We start from the raw sequence: 19,218 nt of genomic DNA, 5'->3' as shown, positions 1-19,218 counted from the left end.
CTCTCTCTCTCTCTCTCTCTCTCTCTCTCTCTCTCTCTCTCTCTCTCATTTTTCTTCCTCTGTCTCTCTTGCTCACATCAGTCATCGATCAATCAAATTACAGTGATGCCATAATCCAATCATTTTCACATCAAATTGCCCGTCTTTTTTATCTTCCTCTCGTATGTCTACAACCCATCTCTTATGTGTGTATTTATAACTAAACGTGACAGGCACAAAGATGAATAAATATGTGGATCGCCGGCAGAAAGGCTTCACACAATCAATCGAAACTCGCGTGATTTGCACGAGAGTTTACGGAAACAACGCAGAAACGAAACAGAGAAGAAAAAAAAAACACAATATTTCATTAAGAAATTTGCATGTTAACATAATTTCTTGTGCCTTGGGGTCAATGATAAGGTGAGATGTAAGCCAACACCTGCAAAATGTACGGCTTCCGAATCACAAAAAATTCACTACACAACGGAATCGGCGGTGGCACTTTTTTCGGCAATGTTCAAACCGAACACTTGTGCAAATTGATTTCACTGTTGTGATTCGATTTTAGCCACTTAATCACCTTTCTGCATATATAGCTCATGCGTGATTAGGGTTTGCGACAGTTTACTATTTTGGGACATTTTGACTAGATTTTGTACGTACCATGATTGGGATTTTAATCATTGGACGGCCATAGTTAATACATTTGACTGACTTAATCAACCAAATTGATTGAATTGACTCGAAATTGTTTGAAATTTATTGAAATTACAATCACAGTACGTACAAGCATTCAATCAAAATTTCTTAAAATAGACTAAGCTAAACACTAGTCTTAAATAGACTAGGCTAGTACTCAATATTTTTGCACAAGAGATGATACGAATTCTTACTATGTCTTTTTTCACTGTTGAAATGATTATTTTGTAATCAAAACGAAATACGCTCCGGGATTTTGGTAATAAATTCCATTTTTCTCGGAATTTGCTAGTAGAATTGCGGCACCGAAGAGATACCCAGTGTATTCTGGTAAGGTTGAACTATCCACCATGAAGATTCTCTAGGGGGAAAGATCAATTGGTCGTACGCTATTATCTATGTTATTGGTTATTCATCGTTATTCATTGGTATATTGGTGTGAATTGGTCAAATAAATTGAATATTCGTGTCAATCGTGTACATTTAATGTGAACTCAACATAAAAATATAGAACAATAGAGACCGATGTACGCCGATATCTGCCAATATACAGATAAACGCTTATTTTTGAAAAATAACAATACATCAGCGAATTCGTTTAAATTCACGTTAAAGTTCCACGTACTTTTGGTTAAAGCGCTGTACCTAACGCTATACTTCTACTGTATCTGCTTCTTATATCAAACGAATCTTCGAAAACTGATTATGCATGAAATAAAAAATTAATAGAAACCACAATCTACATTTATTTTTAATTACTATTTTCTATAAACCTAGCTATGAACAATCACATATGAATTATCCTACGAAATTATGTTTAGTTCATGACACTTGATAAAGTTTAAGTGCCGCGTACTTAAGATAGTACTTAATTGCCGTAGTACTGGTCTAGAAATAAATGACACTAGAAATGACATGATAAGTTTGCTGATAAATAAGTACTTAAGTACGCGGTACTCGAGCAATGGCTTAAGTACGCGATACTTAAGCAATAGCTTAAGTGCGCTTCACCTAAATATCTTTACCAATTTTAGTACGAAATATTGGTATATCGGCGAAATATTCAAATATCGGTTAAATATTTGTAAAAGGTCATGGAATCGTTACAAATTATCATTATTTGTTATATTGAGGCTTATTCAGAGGAAAAAAAATTGACCTTTCCCCCTAGAAGATTCTACAGAAATTGATTATGATACAATTACATCTATAGTCATTTAGTAGGAAACCTATTTGATTCCAGACCAATCGATAGGAAATAATGATAATGAAGGGGGTAACCAATGCTGATGGACTATATCATCCATTTTTAGCAATATTTTTAATAGATTCCTCTGATTTTAGAAAAAGAGCTTCCTCCAATAAAAAGAAATAAAGAAGTTTTTCGAAGGAGATCCTAAAATCTTTACGTTTTTTGCTACTATATACAAATCAAATGTAACTTGGACGCATTTAAGATCTTATTTCATAATTCGAATTGCAAGAAAAATAAAATCAGAGGTCAAACTCAGATTGTTATATTTCAGATTGAGATAAGAAATACCAAAACTCAGTGAAACTTAGCAAAAATGGTCAAAATCTGGCAATGCGCAAAAGTCGTTAGCAAGATAGTGGATGAATAGCAATACGAATTGGGAGGTTACCTCATAATATGTATTTAATCGATTCAAAGCTCACCAAGCGAATCCCATAGAAATGCAAACGATCGTTAGCTGATAGTGATCAAAATGTATAAAAGAATCAAACTCATGATACAAAATAGTGCAAATTCATTCATTTTCGGCGGCAATATTTATTTGGTTTAACATTATTTTGCCATTTTTATTGAATCAAAACGTTTTTAGATAGAAAAAAAAGTCGGCTTTTAATTCGACCAAAATGACTGTGAACGTTTTCGCTGGACCGAGATCCAAATAATTTTTGCAAACGGTGCCATTTTTCATTGCCGTCTTGATCATCGTTTCGGTTTTGAACTTGAAATATTACCGTCCTTTCAAATTCATAGTTTGAATTTTAAACTTCAAACGAAACGAAGAAAAAATGTATCGAATCTTTGCGAAAAAAATCTCAAAACGAGAAACGAATCTGTTTCAGCCGGAGATGCTTGACTGTTAGCAAGAGAGATCAAGCGAACGCAAAAAGAACCGTGCCAGATGTAAAATTGTACAATACATGATCATGAACATGTGCATTTGTGCATCTCATTAGTGTAAAATATGTGAAAAATGCATGCAACGAGTTGGCATGTGATGCCTTACAGTTAGCCTACTCAACTATGACAATGGAGCGTACACCGATGTATACATTTTGAAAATATGTCTAATTGAAATTGTGCGGATGAAATGGGAAAAAAGCGGCAAATTCGATGTAGTATTGGAAATAGAATTAAAGTCGGCAAAGAAGCGAATCGTTGGGGTCGTGGTGCGATTTTGTTGTTGTCATTTTTTTTTTGCATTTCGCGCCACCAAAGACAATCCAATTAAAGGCAAAACACATAGTACAAAGAAGAAGGAAAAACTAGGGCAAAACAAGAGCGAAAGAGAGACCGATGGAGAAAAAAAAATCCAAAGTCATTTAGCGTTTTTGTGTCTGGAGCGAGTGAAAAGCGAAATTTGCGCGCCTGCTCTCACTATTGTGAGTCGAAAATCCTTGGTTGAAAGACCTCCAAGAACACACACTCACAGCCATCGTCAAATTAAGTATTTGGTTTTAATTGAATTTCCAGCGTGACACAGCGGTGAAAATTGACAAGAGCGCGCAACGTTGTTTGTGCGTTTTAGTGTTCGGCAACAATTGGTCCGGCAACAAAACGGTCTCGAGCCGCTGTAGTAGCTAGTAAGAAAGTGAATTAAGTGGCCGAAGTGAGAAGACGTACAACAAATAATAAACACATGGTAACAAAAATTACTTGATTTCGTGTCGCGCACGAACTGCTGCAACGCACGTGTGTTTGCGTGCATCAGTGATCAGCTTTGAGAAGAAGCAGCAAAAAAAAACTAACGGAGAATTAAACTCTAGGAAATAATCATCAAATGTGAAAACATACTTTTGAATGCGTGATAATTTGATCGATGTGTAAGTGAGTGAGTGAGTGTGTGTTCTGTGTTTGTTCATGTGAGTAATTTGTTTTGAATGATCGTCAATCGAATTTTGGATGCAAACCGAAGCTGCTTCATTTAATTGGATCGAGTGTGTGTGTGTGTGTTTTTGTCTCTAATTTTCGCGTTTAATCTTCGATAAAACGATTAAATCGCGTGTTTCACATATTTAAGTCAACGCAACCTCATGCTCGCTTCTCGAACGAGTCAAAAACACTAGAAACAGAGAGAGAGAGAAGCAATAAGTACGCGAATGAAAAATCAAAATAAAACATTTTTCGATTCACAACGCTTTTTTAATAACTACCCAAGAAAAACACATTTTTTTTAATCGAAGAGTTTCATCGACAGAGAGCGAACGAGAAGAAATATCTTTGAAAACAGTGAGAAAAAATCTTCAAGAAAAAAGAAAAGAAAAAAACATTGTGTTAAATAACCGAAAAAATTGTAAAAAAAAAAGGAAAATGTAATTGAGTGGCGTCACCATCAAATGCATGTGAAATGAAGGGAGAAAAAAACAAACAGTTTCAGCAACGCAGCGAAAAAAAGACGATGAAACATTGAACCTCTCGTTGAAATAAGAGAGAATTGATGCATACGTGTGTTTCTTCGGTTTTTTTTCGCCATTGAATTCGGCCCGTTCAAAAGATGAATGTGCAATTGTATGCATATGAAGTGAGAAAAACAGCATCGAGCGAAGACGAGCGAGTGAGCGATGGAAAGGAAAATGGAAATTTTCGACGTGAATGTCGAATCAATCGCAGAAAAATGCATTGCAATTGGTATTTACGAGCATAGAAACGAAAAATAATACATAATTGACAAGCACATCGTCCATATTTCTCTCTCTCTCTCTCTCGCTCGCTCGTTCGTTCTCTGTCTATCGTTCAATCGCTCTTTTGCTCGTTCACTATGACTTTTTCCATATTTTGCTCATAACGCGAAGAAGAATGCGCCAAAATGGACACATGCAAAACAATAAGCAGCACAATGTTACTCTGCAGATGAGCCTAACGAATCGAGAGATTGGCGAATACATGAGAATGTAACTAAGAAAAAAAACAGCCGTGCATTGTAACGGATGGCTACGAAATGTAAAGAGATAATTGAAATCCGTTGCCATTGTCAAAACGCAAATGAAAAACCGACGCTTTTCATTGAGCGAATAATTGAAGAAAAAAAAGATGGTTATAAAAGAGATCTCTTTCGCGATGTATGTTCATCGATGGCTATCGTCATATTGTAATTGTCCCTTCGAATTTCGACTAACTGTGTGTTATTGTCTTTTCGGCCAACATACCGGAACTCATTCGTCGTGGCTAATATCATGGAAAAATCTCCCGCTGATCCGACCGTATAGCCTGCATATGCCACATCGGATTAATCATTCACAGCGGATAAACAAATCTGTTTGCGAAATTTATGTAACTTTCACGGGATTATCGAGCTTAATACCGGGCTTAGCATCGATTTTTCAACCGATTACCAACAGATTTGGCGGATTGCGTGCGGAATTCGGTTTATTGTGACTGAAATCGAATTTTTTAAACTATCGATCAAATCGAGTGCATGCACTGCATTGCATGGCACATTTAAACGGTTACAAAACTGTTGGGTGGGAAATAAACTTTGAATTATGGAATTAAATGCATTTTTTTCGCAATATGTGTTTCGCAAAGCTAAAATATGCATTAAAGCCAGGAAAAAATGCAGTTTGTAGAGCAAAGTATGAAATGGATGGCGTAATTTTGAGCCCATATCTTATAACTCCAATGTTTTTTATCTAGACAATTTTTAGATTCAATTTGTGACATAGTCGCTTTGTAATTGTTTCACATGACCCATAATATGGGAGTCCCATATATGTTTTAACAGTGTCAAATTTTATAGTGGGTACCTTTGGTTCATTTCAAATGAATCATTTGTCGATTTGAGTCATTTGGTTATTCAAATTGACAATTATTTGAACAGAAAACTTGAACACATTTTTTTTCATTCTTTGGAATTCAATTTCTTCCTTTTTTCTGAATTTCTTCATTTTTCTAAGATTCAGCTCATTCTTTCAAGGTATTTGACAACATACGAAATATCTTCGAAAACTAAAACATTCAATTATGTCGTTGCTGTTCGAAATGGTTCCATTTGAATTGAATAAAGTTGCTATTTTTAGTGGAACCGATAAAAAGTCGTTGAGTCGATGAAAAATCGTTGAATCTCTTGAGTTGTAAACTGAAAAGTAGGACTTAATAGAAAAGTTAAAGGCGAACCGATGCCGAAAATCAGTCCAAATGAACCGGTCTCAAGCGAAATGACTAAAATACTGAAGAAATTCCGACAAAAAAACAAGAAATGTAAAAAAAAAACCAACGAAACTCGATTTCTCTCTATTGAAAGTTTCAATTTGAAACCAATGAAATAAATTTAATAAAAAATGTGTAAGCAAACGGGTGCGTCGAATCGATTTACCGTTGCAATTAAATGTGTTCTTAATTAAAATGACAAAACTATCGTTTTGAACAAAGGAAAAACAAATGTCTCGTCAAGTCATTCGTTGAATTTGCTATAATTTTGATCAATCATAGTAATAATAAATTGAAAGCTCAATTTTTTCCACTTAAGCGAATGTGATTCATTCGATGAAAATGACATTGGCATATCAAATGTACCATTGGCACACCAAAAGCGGGTCTCGCTCGACAAGAATGAAATTTAATTGGCGGTTTGTTCGTAAGTAAGAAAGCGCTACGCAAAACTCATCTCTCTTTCTCTGAAGAAGAAAAAGAAGCAGAAGAAGTGTGAAAAATCACTCTACTCTCTTGTTACGTGTCGATTTCTCGAGTTTCTTCAACTGATAAAAACAAATAGTTCAATCGAAAAAATGTTCAATCGCGAAGATAATAGTTGAATAAAAAAAAACCAACACCAATAGTTAACCAAGATCAAAGTTTTTGCGTAAAAAGGGCCAAACTTTCCGTTTTGAGAAAATCAAACTTTGGCCAAATGGATTGTTATGTGTTTATTCCGTTCGAAGTAGGAAAAGTTTGAGTTTATTTTTCTTTCTTCCGAGAGTGTGTTGATTACGACGAATTGAAATCGATTTGAGGGAATAAATGAAGCACAACCGATATGTAACGGCCAAGGTGTGAGGCGCGAGCATTTTGAAATGGGTGGCGCGGGTATTTTGCACGTGTGTATATTGGCAACAAAACCAAACGCTCTGATGAAGTACAAAAAACAAATGTTCGCTACTAATTCTTAATATTCGGTTCCATTGAATACGTGTGAAGTCGAACAAATTGGATTACGTTCGTTGTGTTGTTTTCTGATAGTATTTGTCGCTTTTTAAAACAATAATCAGATATTTCTCTGTACATCAAAATTCGAATAGCCGATGGTTTTTTGTGCTTATTCATTTCTCTCTTTTTTCGGGGCGAGTGCAGTGAAATAGAAAAAGAGCATCCAACAGGAAATCGTAATTGAGGCGTTACTTGAAGAAACGACAAGTGAAAAGGCAAATGAATGCCATCGCATATATTTCGACTAGTCATCGACACTTTACATTTTCAGCACGTTTCGACGGAAGTGAACTTGCGTGCTCTACATTCGCCACCAGTTTCTTATAACATGTATATAATTTTCGACCAAATCCGCCTATTCAAACAGCCACAACGCACAATTATGACATTGAACATTTGGTGCGCTCGTTCAATATTCGGCTTTTCATCGATAACACCGTAATTACTGAGCGGCTTATGCAAAAATATTCAACATATTGCAAAACAATCATCCAACTTAAAGTAAAGTGTATGCTTTTGAAGTGAAAAGAAAGAAAAACAGAAAGTTTTCTGTGACGATTCGAATGAAATGCACAAACAGACACATTTCACTCAAAATCAGCAACCAAGTTGACCAAAACAAAAGGAAGATTTTCTTTTTTTTTAATTGGTCGACAAATATCCGGTAGATGTATTTAGAGGCAGAAATACTGACTTAGAAAGAGAAAATAATTGATAAGTGTCGAAAAATGTAACTAAATTCGAAGAAGAAGTTCTAATTCAACTTAACAAGACAGAGAAGATGTAGAAAAGAAACAAAGAAGACGCAGAAAAGAAAGAAAATGTCAATGCAAGCTATAAATTCTGACGATAAACGGTTTTTCCACGCTTGGTGTATCCAAATTGGTTTCAAATTAAATCTGATTAATTAAAACAAAAAATGTTAAAAATTTTGTTTACTCCAAAAAAAAGCGTTATTCCCCTATCAAAATTTGCTATCAGTTTGAAATCTTCAGTTTTTTTTGCCGTTTCCACGAACAGTATGCATGACGATTTAATTGCAAATCGATCAACAATTTGTTTGTGTGCGTGTGTGTTGTTTTTTTTTGCAAGACGATAATAACTTTTGGTTTTGCATTTAATTTCCAGTAAATTTAATGTCACGCAAAAATGGCTGCTTACGTTGGACTATCGCAGCAAATAAATTTTGCGCGGTTGCCATCACCCGGCGATCGATTCGATTTATGTGATTTAATAGGCGAAGGTAATTTTTTTTTCTTTACATGCTCTTTTTCTTTCAAGTTAAAATTGTGTGTTATTTTATGTTAAGCTAGAAATAGTGTTTCATTTATGACTTGTTAAATTCCAACCTCCCTTGGGTTTATTTGCAATTTTTTTGCTTCTTTATGGATTTTCACTTCAATTTATGATTGATGAACAATTCAATCATTGATTGAAGAAACGCTATCAATTTCTAGTGGCTAGATTGATCCATCGGTCAATGTTTTTATTTGGAGATATTAAAAAAACGGTATTTTTATCATTAATTTCATTTAAATTTAAATTCAAGCGCATTTTGAACGGTAAAAATCTGAAATTCAACATTTTTTGGTCGAGATTTTGTTCTTTTGATTTTTCTTAATTGAAAACTTTAAGGTGAGCTTTAGACTCCAAAATCTTCAGAGTTTATTCCTTTTTTATACCAAAAAAATCCAATCTGAACTCATGATCAACGCATTAAAATTTCACAATAATTCAATTAGTCGTAAAGTTATCGGTTTTTTCGTCAGTCATGAAGCGTATTGATCACTAGATCAAACCGAAAGCAAAAAATCTCCGTATATTATTCAATGATCCATAGCCACTTTTCTCGCTCGAAGTATCGCGGACAAATTTCGGACTTGAAAGCATTTAAAAAATCTGCACAGAATCAATCTCCTTGAAGCTGGGCATTCAAAAAACGATTGAAGGAATTGGCACTGTGAGGTGCCCGTGTAATAGATCTCTTATTTAAACATTCGTTCCACTATAAAAATTACTAGTTGTAAATATTCTTGCACAAGTGTATGTAACCAAATTATGGCTAAGAACCGAAATAACTTTCGCATTTGTTGAATATCAACCTTTAGCAAACTTTCTTTCATCTTCCAAAACAAAGAAAAATTCGAACTAAAAAAATTCGTTTACATTTTCACAGGAACATATGGTGAGGTGTACAGTGCAGTGGATCGATCGACCGGTAAAAAAGTGGCGATCAAAATACTCGAGTCAATTACAGATAATTTAGAGGAGATCGAAGAAGAATATTTAGTTTTACGTGACTTGTCGCAACATCCAAATTTACCCACATTCGTTGGTATCTTTCTAAGAAAAGGCGTGTGCTTTGAAGATGATCAGCTATGGTTTGTAATGGAGGTAGGTGATGATTTGGAAGTTTAGTCTAGGAAATTGTGACGGAACACTTATTTTGATCGTGAACTAAAAAATGGAAATGAAAAGAATAAAATGAGAAATAGAAAAAGTTGTCATTCGCAGTGACAAAGCAAAGAATGTGAACAATTCGTAAAGAATTCGCATAGAATGTGCGAATTCGTAACAAAATCGCAATGGAATGATCAAATTCGATAGATTCAACTGACATAAATACCCCTAGTAATCAACTCAAATTTTAATATCCATCTAGCTATGCACGGGCGGTTCAGTGACGGATTTGGTACAAGGACTCCGAAGTCGAACCGAGCGCTTGAAAGAGGATCACATCGCATACATTTTACTCGAAACTCTAAAAGGACTCATTCATCTGCACGAGAATCATTGTATGCACAGGTAAACGAAATAAGCATCGGGCTAAATATTTGACCGGTGCTCTTTTACCATTGAATCCGTTAAATCTATTAAGAGCCCACTTGGCTTGAACGAGTTTGTTGCTCGATTTGAACTATTTAAGAAAAAATCGACAGTAGAAAAACCACACAGTCTACTGAATCACCTATTTATCCATTTCAACTACAGAAATGATATAATTTCTTGAGAATAATCTTTGCATTTTTTCTGCATATTTAAATAATATTTCTTTGTTGCGTTACAGAGATATTAAAGGCCACAATATCCTGTTGACTGATGAGGCGTACGTGAAACTAGTAGATTTTGGTGTGAGTTCACATTTGGCAGCGACGATGGCGCGCCGGAATACAAGTGTCGGTACACCGTATTGGATGGCTCCTGAAGTCATTGCTTGTGAACAACAACTTGATCAATCGTACGATTCTCGATGCGATGTGTGGTCAATTGGAATCACAGGTTTGTTTTTTTCGCATGAATATTCCAATTTTGGTCATTTGCCACTTTTGAAGAGATTAGCACAGAATGATGAAGGACAAAAACCAGTGTTCAAGTAAATTTTCAGGCTTAAACTCCTTTCGAATCATTTTAATCAAGTCGAATCCATTGCAAAGTTGTACTTAATTCGAAAGTTCAATTGCACGAATAGATTTAACGCATTTTTGTCATCATTTCAACAGCAATCGAGTTGGCTGAAGGTGATCCCCCACTATCCGATATCCATCCGATGCGAGCTCTGTTTCAAATACCACGCAATCCACCACGTAAGTTTCCATTTTCAAAAAATGAACATGTTTTTCTTGTTTAAAACGGTCGTTTTTTGCTTTATTCATTAAATCCATTGGTGATCGAAAATAGGTTTGTTTCGATTGCTTTACGGTCAGTTAGAGACAGACCATAATAGAATTGACTATAGTCTATTCGAAGAAATTCGAAACGAAAAATCAATCTATGTGGCGGAGGCTACTTTGATTTTTGAAAAAGAGAATCAGAAAAAATATTCAGAATCATGTCTATTTCAAGTGTCTTACCTGTTTCAATTTCAAAGCAAACTGCAATTTTTCAAATATACAAATTGTTCCAGACGAAAAGTCGTCTCATTTTTAATTCTAGATACAGAGTGCAGAGAATCACTCGAAAAGCCAAAAAGTAAAAATTCGAAATAAAACGTTTTATATTTTCTTCACAAATTTCAGCACATTTATCAAAACCGGAACAGTTCACTGTGGAACTGTGCCGATTCGTATCGGAGTGTCTGATAAAAGACATGGAAAAGCGGCCATTTGCAAAGCAACTAATTCAGCATCCGTTTTTCACACGAATTGCTGGAAAAACGGACGCCATACGACACGAACTGAAGCAAGAGATCCAAAGACAACGAAACGACGGTGCGTTGCGTCGTCAAGCTGAAGCCACCACCAAACACGGCCAATTGAAATCGGATCGCAAATCAAAACCACAGAAAATGTACATAGATGATTTAGGTGAGTGAGAACGTTTTGACTTAATTTTGAATAATTTTTTCTAATCATTGATTAGTCCAGTCGACTCTCATTCAAAGTATCGAGTGCCGTCTAGAAAAAAAGGAGTTTTTACTCTTTTATCTTGGTTGAAGAAAAAAATCGAGTTTCAAATTTGCTTTCGTTTTGATTTTCCACAGCGTCGCTTGACGTGTTATCGGAGGAGGTGATAACGGAGCAGCTACAAAAGCGATTTGAGTCGAATCAGATTTATACCTACATCGGGGATATACTTGTTGCTGTGAATCCGTTTACCAACCTGGGCCTCTACACGGGAGTGCATCAAAAGCGTTATGTCGGTCGATCACGTTTCGAAAATTCACCACACATTTTTGCGATAGCTGATGCTGCGCATCAGGTTTGTCCATTTCAGGATTTTTGATCAAATTCATTTTTCACCTGAATGTTTCCATTCTAAGCTCGAACACAAGTGCAATGAAAATGATTCTTGACCCAATTATTCATTAGCAATTTGAAAGAGTCACTAAAATCAATCTAAACTTGCTGACTGAGTCTCGACACTCTTGTTTACGTGTTCATTACATAAATGTCATAAGAAATGCAAATGAAATCATTAACCGATTGTTGTTTGTCCCGTTTGTGTTGTGTTAGGCATTGTTGCATCAAAAACAGAATCAAGCCATTGTAATCAGCGGTGAAAGTGCTGCTGGCAAAACGGAGAGCGGAAATCTGCTGCTTAAGCAATTAGTGTATCTGGGTAAAGCGCCAAATCGTAATCTTGAAGAGCGAATATTGCAGGTGAATCCGTTGATGGAGGCGTTCGGCAATGCTCGCACCGGTATCAATGACAACAGTTCACGCTTTGGTAAATATTTGGATTTGACAATGACACGCAGTGGCAAAGTGACTGGTGCCCGGATATCAGTTTATTTGCTAGAACAAAGTCGTGTCGTTCAACAGGCAAACAATGAAGGGAATTTTCACATTTTTTACTATCTATACGATGGGCTCGAGCATGAGAATAAGCTCAGCACATACTATTTGGATCCAATGTATCGGGAACAGCATCGTTATCTGTCGAAAACACAAAATTCAACGCCGCAAAAGAATGTTGAACGATGGAAACAGCTGAAGGCATGTTTCAAAGTGCTCGGTTTTCGTGACGATGAAATCGATACGGTGAATCGTGTGCTGGCGGCAATTTTGAATTTGGGCGATTTAGAATTCGGCGAAATGGATACAGATGATAATACGGATAATAAAGCTCGGGTAGTTGATGTGGCACCAATGCATCGTGTCGCTAAGCTACTTGGTGTTGAGGTGAATAATTTGTTGGATGCACTTACGAAAAATTCAGTGGTTACCAAAGGTGAAACAATCACTAGGAATAATACGGTTTCGGAAGCAGCAGCCGCACGAGATGCCATGGCAAAAGCATTGTATGGTCGACTGTTTGATTGGATGGTCAATCAAATTAATACTCTGTTGAGCTTTAATCGACCCAACAGTGATATTCTGGCCATTGGACTGCTCGACATCTTTGGATTCGAGAATTTTCAACAGAATTCATTCGAACAACTGTGCATTAACATTGCAAACGAACAAATTCAATACTATTTTAATCAACATATCTTCACGTGGGAACAACAAGTAAGCCAAATTTATCGCTTTTTCTTTGAAAATTCGCCATTTTCGAAAAGATTTGCTTGAATAAAATCAAAAAATTTCCATTGAAAATTCAATTCTGATCTGTGAAAATTCAATTTTCACTTTGAAAATGATTCATTTGTTTTGAAAATTCAATTTTTTCACGTGGAAATTCTTTTTTAAATGAAAAGTTTTCACTAAAACCTGCATTTTTTGTCTGAAAATTAAAATTTTCGTTAAAAAAATGTCTCAGTTCTGTTTATAAACCAAAAAATGTAAAATTTGAAAGATAATTTCTAATTTTCACACTAAAAATTTTGAAATCACACGTAAATCCCCGAAAATTTTCAAAAAAAATGTCCAAATTTCTTGATGAAGATCGTTAAATTTGGGTTTTTTCCGTTCAATTGTTTGATATTTCGTTCATTTTTTTGAATCTCAGGAGTATTTGGCTGAGGGTATCCCTGTAAATTTGGTGGAATTCTCCGATAATCGACCTGTTCTAGATATGCTTCTAAGTCGTCCGCTTGGTCTTCTGGCTTTATTAGATGAAGAAAGTCGCTTTCCGCGTGCTACCGATCGATCATTCATACGTGAGTATCTTGGTTAAACGCTTCTTTTACTTTGAAAAAAAAAATGATATCAACTGAATGTTTTTTATTTTAGAAAAATGTCACAACAACATCAAATCCAAGTTCTACATTCGTCCAAAATCAGATGCGATTTGTTTTGCAATTCATCATTTTGCCGGTCGTGTTGTGTACCAAGCGGAGAATTTTTTGGAGAAAAATCGAAATTTTTTGCCAACTGAAGTGATTCAGTTGATTCGGGGCAGTAATTTTGAAATGGTTCGCTTTCTATTCCAATGCCCAATCACGTAAGTATTTCTCAGTCAAAAGCGAATTTTACCTCAAAATATTATCATATCAACATGAATCATGAAACCCAATTTTTCTTTCTCTTCCAGAAAAACGGGCAATTTATGTTCGGGCCTCCAAGAAACATCCACGTCGGCCATTCAAGCGACAAATTTAACGGCAAAAACTGATACACGTGAACCGTTCAATTCACGCGGTTTGGCGTCACAATCACGTGCCCAGCAAACGGTTGCCACATACTTTCGCTATTCGTTAATGGATCTCTTACAGAAAATGGTCGCCGGTTCACCGCAATTTGTGCGTTGCATCAAACCAAACGATAAACAAACGGCCAAACAATTCGATTCGGCCAAAGTGCTGAAGCAATTGCGTTGTGCTGGCGTTTTGGAAACGATTCGCATTCGACAGAATGGGTTCAGTCATCGTTTAACATTTGCCGATTTTCTTAAACGATACTGTTTCTTAGCTTTCGGTTTCAATGAGAAAGTTACAGCAAGCAGAGAGAATTGTCGATTATTGTTGGTTCGCCTTAAAATGGACGGTTGGGCACTTGGCAAGTCAAAAGGTAAGCAAAAATGGATTAATTACAATCGGCGAAAAAACATCTTCGTTTTCTTGATTTTTTTTCGTTGTCAGTTAGTCTTTTAAATTAGAGTACCTCTCTTGCTTGAAGCTCAGACTTTTTTCACTCTTCCATTCCACGACTATTGCTCTCCTCATCTTCGCTATTTCTTCTATTTTTTTATTTATTGACTCTTGGAATCGAGCTGTGATATTTGAGAATTGAACGAATGGCTGAGTCTAAAAATGAGCTCGAACTCAAGAGTCAAGAGTCTTGTACGAAAAAAATTAAGCATCCGATGCGACAAAGTCGAGAGCATGATCAAAATTCATTCTTTTCGTTGTAACAACGCAATATACAGAATTAAAGCATGCTATGAATCATTAGCATTAATGAGAAATGTTTCGTTCTTTTTCTTCTTTGCAGTATTTCTCAAGTACTATCACGTCGAACATTTGGCCAAATTGTATGAAGAACAACTGAGGAAAATAGTGTTGGTGCAGTCATGTGTACGACGATGGTTGGCTCGTGTACATTATCGACACACTAAAATGCGAATAGCAAGAAGTGCAATGACAGTTCAACGTTATGTTAGAGGTTGGCTGACAAGAAAACGATTGCAACAAATGCGCACCGAATGGGAACAACGGCAAAAAGAAGAGCAACGCCGTGAACAACGACGACAATCAATCCAAGAACGAGACAGTAAGTTTGGATGTTTTTTTTTTCGACTTGAAATTTTGTTTTCGAAAAGAGAGTTGTCAGTGGAGAAAGAGACACTTTCAATGATTTGCCAATTGATTTACGAAAAAAGCTCAGCGTTTGACCGGTACAAGTACCTCAGTCAGTATCAAATAAAGATTTTCATGTAATCAATGGGAGTTTCAAGTTCTCGATTAAAAATCATCAAGATTTTGGTTAGAATTTGCAATTTTTTTGTCAAAATTTTCGAGATTTGGATCAAAACTTCCAAATTTATGCGTGTAAACTTTCAAATTGTCCGTGTAAATTCTCAAAATTCTGCAATTCTGCATGAAATTCTTGAAATTTTCTTTAAAATTGAGGTTTTCCACGGATTGGATCGAAGCAATCAAAAGGAAATAGAAAGAAATAATCCCATTTTACCGAAAGCTTTTCCCGAGAAATGTCAATGAACTCTTCAAATAGCACCGCCTCGGTGTCGTCAAAAGATGATTACTGGTCAAAATTTAAAATATTTCATCAGTCAATTGACCAAAAAATTCTGTTTAAGTTCAAATGTGTCTCTTTCGGAAAGTATCACTCCATTTCGATTATTCAACTTCGAATCTGACGTTCCATGACTTTGAAAGTGTGCCTTTCAACTTCGAATCAGTGTTGCTTAACCCATTTTCTTTCAAACGCTGGATTTTCCATACAAAATGTTCGATTTTTTGAACACTTGGTAAAAATGGGTTAATCAAGTCCAGTTACAAACCGTCAGCTTACTACAAAATCATAAGTGACCGCTTTCCTCTCACCAAATGTGCATTTTACCTCTATCCAACACGTAGGCATGCAGCAGCAGGTGCAGAAGATGATGGTGAAGAAGAAGGTGTTGGGAAAGATGCAAGAGCAGCAGATAATATCGGAGAGTCGTGACAAAGAGGCTGACAACATTGAAAACTGTAAGTGTGCAAACCTCGCATTTGTGTCTAATTGGATCTCTTTTTCTCTCAGCTGTTTCGTTTCATTGCTTCTCTCAATGTCAAAGTCAGAATGCAAAACACTAAAAAAAACTATTTTCCCTATTAGATTATCGTGGCCATACAATTCGAATGAAACGTTGGTTACCGGAAATTGAGCAAAAGATCAAATATGCGTTCAATGTCATGAAAAATGAGAACGAAGCCGTACAATATTTGCTGAATTTGGGCTTAACCACACATGAAATCGACTTGGTACTACAGCATTTTCTCAGCAATGCCGAGCTCAATATGCGAAAAAAAGGGCAATACCAGCAAATGGAAGTACGGAATCCATTAACCGTACAGGAGCAACAGCTCGAATTAATCGGATTTTCGCAAAGTGTAACGTATCAATGTTCCATGTCCGTCCACATGACGTGACGACTTGTTATTTTTTGTTCATTGATTTTTGGATTTAATTGAATTTTCTTCTTTCTTTTCTTTTTCGTTTGGTTTTCCTTCTTCCTTTTTTTTCTCGATCTTTTTCTCCCCTTACTTCTGTGGTATGTATGTTGTCTGGATTTGGCCTCGCTACAGCTCCATATGTTAAATCAAGAAGTGCATAAAAATTTGCGTCGCAATAAAACGGGCATACATGTGGACCGTATTGAAAAGTTATCGCCGAGCTACAAACGACCGCCCGGTTTTACACTGTTGCCAACATTGTTGAATGCTTCAATGCAAAATAAAAGTTTGGATAAAAATGCGCGACGTCATCATTACAATCACATTGAGTTAGCGTCAAAATCGCAAAATAAATTTGCAGCAGCCGCATCGTCGGTGGCGGCAGCAGCAGGTGGCGCATCAAAATTAGTACCAAAATCAGCAACACCATCAAGCAAAAGCCCATCGAAAGCTGAAATGCTCAGGTGAGTGTTTTTGTGTGAATATAAATCAGTGTTGGCTGCACTGCGCCAAAGGAGAAAAAAAAACATTATAATCTACACGTACACGTTCTGTCATCATTCGTAATCGAAAAATAAATAGATTATCACATCAACGGTGATGTGATTCACCTTGAACTAATATTTTCGCACACACACTCACAAACATTTTCTTTAACGTTTTTCATATTTAAAATTTACTAACAATGATGGACAATATATTTCAATTTATTGCATGCATACACTCACACACACACACACGTACGTCGCCACAAACGAATATACAGAAATCGAAATCGATAAAAAAGGTAATCGGAATTGAAGGACCTACTCTCTGTCTCTCTCTGTATGTCTCGCTCATCCTCTCAGTCTCCTCCAGTTTCTCCTCTTCGTCGACGTCTTTGCATGCAAACATCGACATTATCGACGTGAAACGGGCCAAATTTAATTTTCGCCTTCCAATTTTTCTCAATCAAAAATATGCACGACGCACCGAAAAAAAAAGAAATATTCACATGCACACATTCGCTTCTTCAGCCAGAAGCAAACCAAGAACGAAAACAAATTTTATGTCGATTCGGGGTGTTTGGGGTAATTGAATAAACGTGGCTTTTCATTTATTGCCAATATAAGTTTCGATTTCAATTTCTATTCACACATGCACACCAACTCACATTCACACATTACCACACCATTCCGAAGCATAAAAAGAACGAAAGAAATTGTCATTTACAATTGTCTGCTCTTTTTTTTCTCTCTCTCTCTTTCTCATTTTTTTCTCGCGTGTCTTTTTCCCTCCTTAGTAAAATACCGAAGCGGAAAAATTCGGCTGTGTCATCGAAAATGACAAATAAAATGAAAGTGTCTGCTTCATCGTCATCATCATCATCGGCGGCGGCGGCGAATAAAGCATTGAGTAAAAATGAAATTGCGTCGAAGCATCGCAGTAGCAGTAGTAGTAATCAGAGCCAAAGTAAAGCGATTGAACAATCACGACCGTCACCAGCAACCAAACTGTACAATCATCATTCACCGTTATTGACAGCATCATCGGGTGGTGCAGCAGTAGCATCAGCAGCATCGGCCATTGAAACTACCACCACCACCAGTACCAGTCAAAGTCGTCGTTTGCTGGATTTTATACAGAAGCAAAAAGCCGGCGCTCATGACCAACGACAACGATCTAGCGACAACAATGGAAAAGCGCCGTCGCATTCGCAACCAACACAAAAACCATTAAACGGCATGAGAAATGGGGGTAACGGTGGTGGCGGCGGTGGAGTTGACAACAATCGAAAGAAAATCACCAACAATGCCGCACAAATTGATATAAAGACGCGCCCAAACGATAAAACAGCGCATCCATTTGTACCATCGAAACGAGTCATTCAACATCATGATTACCAGAATTTAGTCGATGACACAAAAACGACGGCAGTGGCAGCTGCTGCTGCCGCCGCCGCTGCATCCTCATCAATAACAAATCGTAGCCGATACGACAATTGCACGTACGATTCGGTGGTGAATGGGTACGTGGACCGAAATAATAACCGTAAACAATACAATGATGAACGAACAAAGACACCGATTTATCGCCATTTCGGCGACACAAACTTGATGCGCAACAACAAATGCAAGCAGTACAATGAATTGAATAATAATAATAAAATTAAAAATTGTACGATCACCGTGGCCACCACCACCACCACCACCGTTGAACCATCAATGGCCTCTTTTGATAAGCATCGTCATCACCAAAAACTTATCAAATGCCATCCGGATTCGCGTCAACGTATCAATAGCGGTACAACGAACAGTGTCGATCCCAATCGCAATGATATTTATCCCAATTCGTATGTGACCACCAATTTAACGAATGACACGGGTTTTGCGAGCATGGAAGATGCGACCAGCATTGTTACACACAAACCAACCAAAACAACCAGCTCGAAAAGTAGCAGCAATAATTTTCACTTGCCTTTCCATTGTATCAATTACAATGTCAAAAATCGCATAAAAATGTTTGACGTCGATTCAACACCACACTATCGCAAACATGCCGCCAATAAAAATCACGACAAAAGGTAGGCCCCATTTTTTTTCTATTTCTAATTTTTTTCGCATCTCCTTTTTTTTGAACCATTATTCCTCCCCTTTTGTTCGTT

At 36.6% G+C, this 19,218-nt stretch overlaps 2 protein-coding genes across 10 annotated transcripts in view; one reads left to right on the top strand and one right to left on the bottom strand.

The window, feature by feature from the left end:
* The window catches only part of LOC129574469 (glucose dehydrogenase [FAD, quinone]-like), an 81,686-nt gene that overhangs the window by 54,978 nt on the left and 7,490 nt on the right, over positions 1-19,218 (bottom strand). The window lies entirely within an intron of this gene.
* LOC129574467 (myosin-IIIb-like) overlaps positions 1-19,218 on the top strand; it is a 31,510-nt gene that overhangs the window by 10,354 nt on the left and 1,938 nt on the right. For 6 of the 8 annotated variants that reach the window (XM_055456530.1, XM_055456528.1, XM_055456531.1 and 3 more), the window contains exons 2-17: positions 8,204-8,318; positions 9,252-9,469; positions 9,738-9,880; positions 10,143-10,354; positions 10,576-10,659; positions 11,092-11,379; positions 11,556-11,773; positions 12,028-13,026; positions 13,466-13,616; positions 13,690-13,900; positions 13,991-14,466; positions 14,890-15,168; positions 15,996-16,109; positions 16,237-16,511; positions 16,707-17,038; positions 17,857-19,137. In XM_055456530.1, coding sequence (XP_055312505.1) covers positions 8,225-8,318; positions 9,252-9,469; positions 9,738-9,880; positions 10,143-10,354; positions 10,576-10,659; positions 11,092-11,379; positions 11,556-11,773; positions 12,028-13,026; positions 13,466-13,616; positions 13,690-13,900; positions 13,991-14,466; positions 14,890-15,168; positions 15,996-16,109; positions 16,237-16,511; positions 16,707-17,038; positions 17,857-19,137 — 5,375 coding nt within the window. In that variant the 5' untranslated portion in view covers positions 8,204-8,224. Of the gene's footprint in view, positions 1-3,317; positions 3,576-8,203; positions 8,319-9,251; positions 9,470-9,707; positions 9,881-10,142; positions 10,355-10,575; positions 10,660-11,091; positions 11,380-11,555; positions 11,774-12,027; positions 13,027-13,465; positions 13,617-13,689; positions 13,901-13,990; positions 14,467-14,889; positions 15,169-15,995; positions 16,110-16,236; positions 16,512-16,706; positions 17,039-17,856; positions 19,138-19,218 lie in introns of those variants that run through there. The other 2 variants (XM_055456532.1, XM_055456534.1) reach the window with 2 other exon arrangements.

This window comes from Sitodiplosis mosellana, unplaced genomic scaffold (genome assembly GCF_009176505.1).
Source record: "Sitodiplosis mosellana isolate CC-2019 unplaced genomic scaffold, AAFC_SMos_1.0 Smas_scaffold_6162, whole genome shotgun sequence".
NCBI lineage: Eukaryota > Metazoa > Arthropoda > Insecta > Diptera > Cecidomyiidae > Sitodiplosis > Sitodiplosis mosellana.
The sequence above is the reverse complement of the archived record's forward strand: the minus strand, read 5'-3'. Positions and strand labels throughout refer to the sequence as shown.